General features: G+C 41.9%; 1 protein-coding gene across 1 annotated transcript; it reads left to right on the plus strand.

The window, feature by feature from the left end:
- Positions 1–1,223: 1,223 nt before the first annotated feature.
- LOC129783074 (protein NYNRIN-like) lies at positions 1,224–4,767 on the plus strand (the record flags this gene model as incomplete). The annotated part of the gene is made up of 1 exon (XM_055792734.1): positions 1,224–4,767. A coding segment is annotated over one exon (3,519 nt), but the record flags the coding sequence as incomplete, so codon positions are not given.
- Between the last annotated feature and the right edge of the window lie 4,387 nt (positions 4,768–9,154).

Consider the following 9,154-nt stretch of genomic DNA (forward strand, 5'->3'; position numbering starts at 1 on the left):
GAGAGGACAGGACGGAGCGTAAAGGAAAGTTAAAAAGATGTTGCTCAGCATGTAGTATTGGACAAAGGTGTATCAAATTAAACGGAGAACAAGAGCCCGAATTAAATGATTTATTTAATCCACCTTATAGAGTGGAGAGACAAGGTTCGGCCGGGGCTCCCAGTCCACCCCCAGGCGAACAAGAGGAAGAAATTCCACAAGTTATTTATAAAGAAAACCAAACACCCGGTGCCACACAAGGAAACACAAAAACTGCCATTATGGCTCCAAATAGTCCGGTGTCTTCACGCACCAGACAGAAGTCTATTTTACAGGCACCCCTCCGAGAAGCTGTAAATCCGGACGGAGGAACAATGAAAATAAAAGTTCCGTTCACGGGCGCTGATCTGAGAGAATGGAAAGAGGCTGCCCGAGAATACCGTAATGATCCGATAAAGACGGCACAGAATTTTAAATTTCTAATAAAACAGCACAATCCTGACTGGAGTAATATACAATTATTATTAGATTGTTTGACTGAAACTGAAAAACAATTAGTCATAAAAACAGCGGGGGATCTCGCAAAGGAACATTATAATATAAAGGGAGATAATTATAGAGAATGGTTTCCTTTGTTGGACCCGGAATGGGACCCAAACCGAGCCGCTGAAATGGGAAGATTACAAGCATACCAGGAATGGATATTCAGAGGAATGGAGAAAGCAATTCCTAGAACAATAAATTGGGCAGCGTTATATGAGGTCAGACAGGGTCCTTCTGAAACACCTTCAGAATTCTTAGACAGAATAAGAGATGCAATGCGCCGGCACACGTCTCTGGACCCAAATTCGGAGGTAGGCGCACAGCAACTAATATCCCTCTTTTTAGGACAATCACAGGGGGATATTAGGCGCAAGTTGCAAAAATTGAGACCTCCTGATAATAGAGACTTGGAAAAATTAGTAGAGGAAGCATGGAGAATATTTAGTAATCGAGAAGAAGGTTACAAGCAGGACCAAAAGAAAATATTAGCAGTAGTAAGAGAAAATGAGAATCAAAAATCTAAAGTTAAATCAAGGCGTGGGCTGACACCCCTGGGTAGGAATCAGTGTGCAATATGCAAAAGGACAGGACACTGGAAAAACGAATGCCCTGAACGCAGACATCAAGAAAACACTAAATGGCGCAATAATCAAGGGAAAACAATAGCTCACATGGAAGAAGAAAATTGACTAGCCGACCCATTAATAAAATTAAAATTAGGAGAAGAACAGGAGGAGGTGGAATTTTTAATAGACACAGGAGCCACCTATTCGGTTTTGAACCAGGCTTTAATGCCTTTGGGAAATGATTATGTTTCAGTAAAAGGTGCAACTGGCCAAACTGAAAAGGCTTATTTTTGTAAACCTTTAAAATATAAGTTGGGAAAACAGATGGGGATCCATAAATTCCTATTTATGCCAAATTCCCCAAAGGCCCTTCTTGGTAGAGACTTATTAGAACAATTGGAGGCAACAATCAAATTTAAAAAAGGGGAAGTTACTCTGGAGGTAAATAATCATCAATACATACAGGTTATGAGCCTATCTCTGGCCAATACTCCTATAAAAAGGGAAATTGATACCAGGATTATTGATCAGGTATATCCCGGAGTATGGGCAATTGACATACCGGGACGTGCCAAGAATGCATCACCTGTAATAGTAAAATTGAAGGATGGACAGAGTGCGGTAAGAATTAAACAATACCCACTGAAAAGGGAAGATAGGGAAGGAATTCGTCCAAACATAGAGCGATTCATAGAACTAAAACTACTAAAAGAATGTGAGTCAGAATTTAACACACCTATCCTCCCAGTTAAAAAACCTGATGGGTCTTATAGGATAGTTCAAGATTTAAGGGCCATTAACAAAATAACAGAGGATCTGTATCCTGTAGTAGCTAACCCCTATACCTTACTTACCACCCTGACACCTGACCTAGCTTGGTTCACAGTTTTAGACTTAAAAGATGCCTTCTTTTGCCTCCCTCTCCATGAAGCCAGCCAAAGAATTTTTGCTTTTGAATGGGAAAATCCCAGAAGCGGTCGAAAGACCCAGCTCACATGGACGGTGTTGCCACAGGGGTTTAAAAATAGCCCCACAATTTTTGGAAACCAATTAGCAAAGGATTTGGAGTTATGGGAACCACCGTCAGAAGAAGGGAAAGTGTTACAATATGTAGACGATCTTCTTATTGCAACCAGAACCGAAGAATCTTGTATTATTTGGACTGTGAGTCTGCTGAACTTTCTGGGACTACAGGGATATCGAGTTTCTAAGAAGAAGGCACAGGTGGTGTTACAACAGGTCACATACCTGGGGTACGAGATCAGTGCCGGACAACGGGTCCTGGGGAAGGCCCGAAAAGAAGCCATATGCCAAGCCCCCCGACCACGAACTGTAAAGGAACTGCAGACATTTCTGGGAATGACAGGATGGTGCCGGCTTTGGATATGCAATTATGGCTTGCTTGTTAAACCATTATATTCCCTGATAGCAGCTAACCAGAAGGATCTTCAGTGGGATGCTGAATCAGACAGAGCTTTCCATGAACTGAAGAAAGCCTTGATGTCGGCACCAGCACTAGGACTTCCTGATGTGAGTAAGCCATTTTTCCTATTTTCCCATGAGAAACAGGGAATGGCATTAGGAATACTGGCACAAGATTTGGGACTATACAGACGGGCAGTGGCATACTTCTCTAAACAGCTGGATGCCACTGCAAAAGGGTGGCCTGGTTGCCTGAGAGCAGTAGCAGCCGTCATCCTAAACATCCAAGAGGCCCGGAAGTTTACCCTGGGCCAGAAAATGACTGTCTTAGTATCCCACACAGTGTCTGCAGTCCTTGAAACAAAAGGGGGGCATTGGCTCTCCCCACAGAGATTCCTAAAATACCAGGCCATAATGGTGGAACAAGATGATGTTGAGATCGTGACTACAAACATCGTCAATCCAGCCTCATTTCTTAATGGGAATATTGGAGAATCAGTCGATCATGACTGTCTAGAAACAATCGAAGCCACTTATTCTAGTCGGACAGATCTCAAGGATGTTCCTATTAATGGAGCTGAACATTGGTTCACGGATGGGAGCAGCTATATGCTGAATGGAAAGCGACATTCCGGATATGCTGTTACAACCTCTGAAGAAGTGATAGAATCGGGGCCGCTACCAGCTGACACTTCGGCACAGAAGGCTGAAATCATAGCCCTTACTCGAGCTCTGGAAAGAGCTCGGGGAAAACCTATAAATATTTGGACTGATTCTAAATATGCCTTTGGAGTGGTACATGCTCATGGAGCAATATGGAAAGAAAGGGGACTGTTAAACTCCCAAGGAAAAATCATCAAACATGCGGAAGAAATTTTGAAACTCCTAAATGCGGTCCAGCTTCCTGAAAGGGTGGCAATTATGCACATTAAGGCACACCAGAAAGTGAGCACAGAATTGGAAAGAGGAAATGAACTGGCAGACAGGGAAGCAAAACAGGCAGCCAGAAAAGCAATCAAGGTAGAGGGTGCGCTAATACCCGATGGACAAATATCTCTAGAAGGTAAACCAGACTATACAAAAGAAGATCGCAAACTAATTTCTGACCTAAAGGGATCATATAATGAGGAAGGGTGGGCTATAATCTCACATGGGAGAATAGTAATTCCTTCCTACATGGTATGGTCAGTGGTCAGGGAAGAACATAGAAAAAGGCACTGGGGGGCAGAAGCTCTATATAAGGATCTCACTAAAAACATAATAGCACGAAATTTGTATACTACTATTAGACAAGTAACCCAACAATGTGATCTTTGCCTCCAGACTAATCCTAAGATTACCAAGGGGCCAAAGTTGGGAAAAATTGGGAGAGGAAATGTTCCTGGGCAACACTGGCAGATCGATTTCTCGGAACTTCCTAGAAAAGGGGGGTATCGATATTTATTGGTACTAACAGATACCTTTTCAGGTTGGCCAGAAGCCTTCCCGTGCAGAACTGCTAAAGCCCGGGAAGTGACCAAAATACTACTCCAAGAGATAATACCTAGGTTTGGAGTCCCAGCGGTAATGTCCTCGGATAGAGGACCACATTTTGTGTCCAGAATAGTGCAACAGATCAGCCACCATCTAGGAATAGATTGGCAATTACATACCTCATACCGACCACAATCGAGTGGCCAGGTGGAAAAGATGAATCATCTAATCAAACAACAGATTGTCAAGTTAGGCCAAGAAACAAATCTAACTTGGCCCCAGTCTTTGCCATTAGCTCTTACACGAATTCGAACTAGACCGAGAGCAAAAGAGGGGCTTAGCCCATTCGAAATTTTATATGGACGACCCTATGGGGTACAAAAGGGGATGTCTTCACAGATTGGTGAAGAAACAATGACTTCCTATATGGTGGCACTAAACAAACAATTAATAAGAATTGAGAAGCATGTGATGGGAACACGCAGTAGGGGTCTGGATGGACCTGTTCACGATATACAACCAGGGGACTATGTATACGTTAAGTGTTTTGCAGATAAAACCCTGGAACCACAGTGGACCGGACCTTTTCAAGTCCTACTCACCACCTACACTGCAATCAAGGTTGAGGGACAGAATTCTTGGATTCACCATACCCGGATTAAGAAAGCCCCTGCAACTTCTTGGAAAGTAACCCCAGATAAAAAAGAACTGAAACTCAAATTTACTCGGACAAATGGGAACAATGTGGGTGGCAAGTAAGTGAACCTGAGCGGTTGAGGATCCACCATATGGGAAGGGCACCACAACAAACAATATAGAACAAGAGTCGGGGACTGAGCCAGTGGCCAGGCTCGCCCAACTTGTTATCAGTAAGCCCCAACTCAAACAAAGATATTTTTGATCAAAACAGATTTTAACGTTTAGATTCTTAAAATGATCAATAGTGGGTTTAAACCATTTGTGTTTTTTTGTACCCTCTCTCTTGCCTACAACCAAGAGCCTGATAATTGGCCTTGGAATCATGCTCAGAAAAAATACACTGGAATAATGGGAAAGGTGGACTCAAAGACGAAACTAGCTATGGTGGTTTTTTCTGAAAATGAGGTGTACCAAAGGAATCAATGGGATCGGGAGGATGTACACAAAGTCGACCGATTATGGGGAAAATTAGGAGATAAGATAAAAGTAGGATGTCAAACATATAATGAAAAGGATAACACCAAGATTTCGGGAGACACCCAGATTAATGTCAGAAAGGCAGATAAGGAATTTACCCTTCTAAATACAACCGTGTGCTTTAATTCACGGGAATGTTGGCACAATTTTACCTTAACCGAGCCCATCTTTATAATATGCCTAGGAAAGGAATCCCCAAGAACAGCTCTGACTTATAAGATCAAAATAACAATCATGCTAACCACTGTTCCTACCACCACCACAGTTACAACAACCCCATTAACACTTGATCTTAAATTAACTAAACCAGTTCCAAAGATTTATACAATTGGACCATATGTAATCAGAAATACAGGTCAGCAACAAATGTTGTTTAACCCAGAATGGTCTCTTAAAAGAATAGAGTTAAAAATACAAGTCAATGTTTCTGATGTTAAGCCATCCTGTTCCCCCTTCTTACGAACCTCTTATGAGGGATGGACAACTTGGTTAAGAAAAAGGGGAAATATTTATCGAAACAGAATAGTGAGAGATGTAACTGGAATGTTGGGAACAGGACTCGGAGTATTAAATTCCATAGACTCAGAGGTGATAATGAATAAACTAGCCGCCACCACGGCCGATCTATCAAAACTACAACAACCACTAAAATCTTCATTATTGGCATTAGGGGCACATCAATGGTTGATATCGAAGGTACTCCCCAGGTGGGAACAAATAAACATGGAAGATCATCAACTCATCACTAAGGCGTTAGGTGGTTTACAGGATGACGTCGCCCTGGCTCTAAGTTGCATCCAAGCCCAAATGTGGATGCAATCAATAGCTGCATCCATAATAAGAGAAGGAGAGGAAGGCATATTTCCTACGGAAATTCGAAAGATGGTTTGGGACAGTGCTACGGAGGTAGAAAGAAAACTCCAGTCATGGTGGAATATGGTGAACTTCACCTACGACCCCAACACACACACCATCATAGCTTTTGTGTTAACCATACATAATGCAGTAATAATTACCATACACCCCATTGTAGCCCTTGGAATTAACCATAATGGGGTGCTCCTATACCCTTTTGAACATAGAACATGGGCCAGAAAGATAGGCGACAAGTGGCAAACAGTAGATTTAGAATCTTGTATTATGCGAGAACAGCAGGGCTTCCTCTGTGAAAGCAATACTATAATGGCTCAGGATACTTGTTTAGATACAGATCAGAAAATATGTCATTTCGAGGCCCGACCAAATGCAAACTTGAAAACAGTAATTATATATGCAGGGAAGGGATGTGCGTGTTTGAGAACTAAGTGTAACACAATAACCATAGATGGGGAGGTAAAGGAGACTGCGCAGTATTCAAATTATTGTATTTGTAATTTTACTACTATCACAGGATGCGATTTTAGTTACTCAGCCCCAGTAGTGTCTCATCAATTCTTAAAATCCAACTTTACCCTATCACAGATAATAATTCCTACCCCCATAGGACTAAATATAAGCAGTATAAAAGAACTATTAAAACATGCAGATTTACAACGTATACTGGAAGAAACCAAAGAAAAGGGACATGAAACTCTTCTTATGATCCATCATGATGTAGAGGGGATCAAGAAAGTTTTAAAAAAGGTAGAACAGGATGGAAACCATAATAGGTGGGATACTCTCTTTGGCTGGTCACCCTCTGCAACAGGAATTCTTAACACTATGGTACACCCCATTGTGATCTTATTGATCAGTTTAGGAATTTCCTTAATACTAACCATTATGTTATACTTGTGGGTTTGGAGAATGTTTAAAAGGGTAACACTTATGTATGATGCTTTATATCATTCGGGAAGGCTGCTTAAGTAAAAGAATTTACTTAATTTAATAGAAAAGGGGGGATTGATATGGAGAAATAGTGTGAAATGGGGATAATGGACATGGATTGTGATTGTATGTGTCTGCTTAAGGAATGTGGGTATGGTGACTAGTCATGGGTGCGGTTTTGAGGAGACGCCTGTCCCTCCTCCTCTAACAAAGGGGAGAGGGGGAGACGCCTGCCCTTCTTTCTCTAACAAAGGGGCTATTTAAAAGAGAATGAGAAAAGATGAGAGACATTCAAATGCTATCTAGAGGGAGGGAGTGCTAAGTCTCCTTGCTGGAAAGATTGGGTGGTCACAAGGACATGAATCATCTGAAGAAGATCGGATGGTCACAAGAACATGAATCACCTACAAACCTGTAAGACCACCACATTCCAGGAAACGGACTGATAAGCTAATTAACATACGAAGCGGGGTTTAGGTAACAAATATGTATAGGCGTTAATTGAATATTCATTTGTTCATTGTATAAATGTAAGATGGTCCGTCGCTTCGGGTATGCACGCTTGTGGAGGAGCGATCCCCCGTGCATCTGCGCGCAATAAACATACCTACTTTATAACTTTCGAGTTATAGAGTCTAATTCCGCACGTCAAGAGAAGCTCATATTTATATCTCTGAGCCCGGATACAAATTCCAGCTGTATGTACCACCAGGCTCAGGGCAGAAACCATTCATGCAGTTACATAGCTATATATCACTACAAGCATGCAAACACCTTTTTGCTACTAGATAACCATGTTTATCTTTCTTACTTTCCTTCACAATACCCAGCTGTTCTCTCATCTCCTTCCAGGTCAGACATTCTCCATCTTCCTCTCATATATCTCTCTTCAGACATTCTCTATCCTCCTCTCCCACAGGGTTATTTGACTGAAGTGCCTAAAAGAGCTGCAGTAATACCCCAACTGAGGCATCACTGAGCTGTGAGGAACAATACACTGAAATAATCCCCTACCATTTTACAGATGACACTCCCATTTATCCCTTTTAGAATAAGATTTGCTTTTCCTTTTACTATGCTGCCACCCTGTGCTGCAAGTTCAGTTCCTGCTCTGCAACCCCTACTTCCATCCTCCTGTTTTGTCAATCATTTTTGTCTTTGGACCCCTGCTTCTTTTTCCCTTTCTTTGCTCTTCTACTGTGCTTGTGAATAATGATGTATTTCCCACTTTTTACATCTTATTTTCTGATTTCAGGTCCTGCTCAAGATCAAAGAAGCCAAAAAGTGGCCACTTCCACCCTCACCTGAGAGACATCTGCGTTGGACCAGCACCTGCTGCTCCAGCTATGCCGTCTCCCATCAGCATGGCTTTGGAGCATTCATTATGCCTGGAAAAAACATGCAACCACAACAGGAACATTTTCACCAAATATTGACAAACATAAATACAAAGGACTGTAAAAAAAAATCCAAACCAACCGATATGAAGAAATAGTGCAAAATAGGGACAATAAACATCGATTGTGATTGTATATGTCTGCTCAAGGAGTGTAGGTGTGATTGTATATGTCTGCTCAAGGAGTGTAGGTGTGGTGATTGGTCACGTAACCATATAGTTTTAAGGAAATAACTAATGAAAGAAAGAGTCTGTTCTTCTTCCTCTAACAAAAGGGGCTATGTAAAAAAGAATGAGAAACATTCCAGTGTTATCTAGAGGGAGCACTAAATCTCCTTGCTAAAGAAAACTAGATGGCCCACAAGGACATGAATTAGCTGCAAACTTGCAAGACCACCACATTCCAGGCAAAGGACTGATAAGCTAATTAACATACGAAGCAAGAGTAGGCGGGTTTAGGTAACGAATATGTATAGGTGTTAATTGAATATTCATTTGTTTTATTGTATAAATATGAGATGGTTCATCACTTCGGGCATGCACGCTTGTGGTGGAGCGATCCCCCGTGCATCTGCGCACAATAAACATACCTACTTTATAACTTTCGAGTTATAGAGTTTATCCCGTACGTCACAACAAAGCAAACCAAAGTACAGGTCTGTCAGGAAAGGAGGCTGTGCTCCCTGCAAAGCACTGAGTCAGTGGCCACCCAGAGGTCTGCCCTCTGGGCTACTAAAGCAAGGATTTGGGCCTTTCCTTTCACTCATGTTTCAGAGGAACTTAGTGAGGGCTC

Source organism: Falco peregrinus, chromosome W (genome assembly GCF_023634155.1).
Source record: "Falco peregrinus isolate bFalPer1 chromosome W, bFalPer1.pri, whole genome shotgun sequence".
NCBI lineage: Eukaryota > Metazoa > Chordata > Aves > Falconiformes > Falconidae > Falco > Falco peregrinus.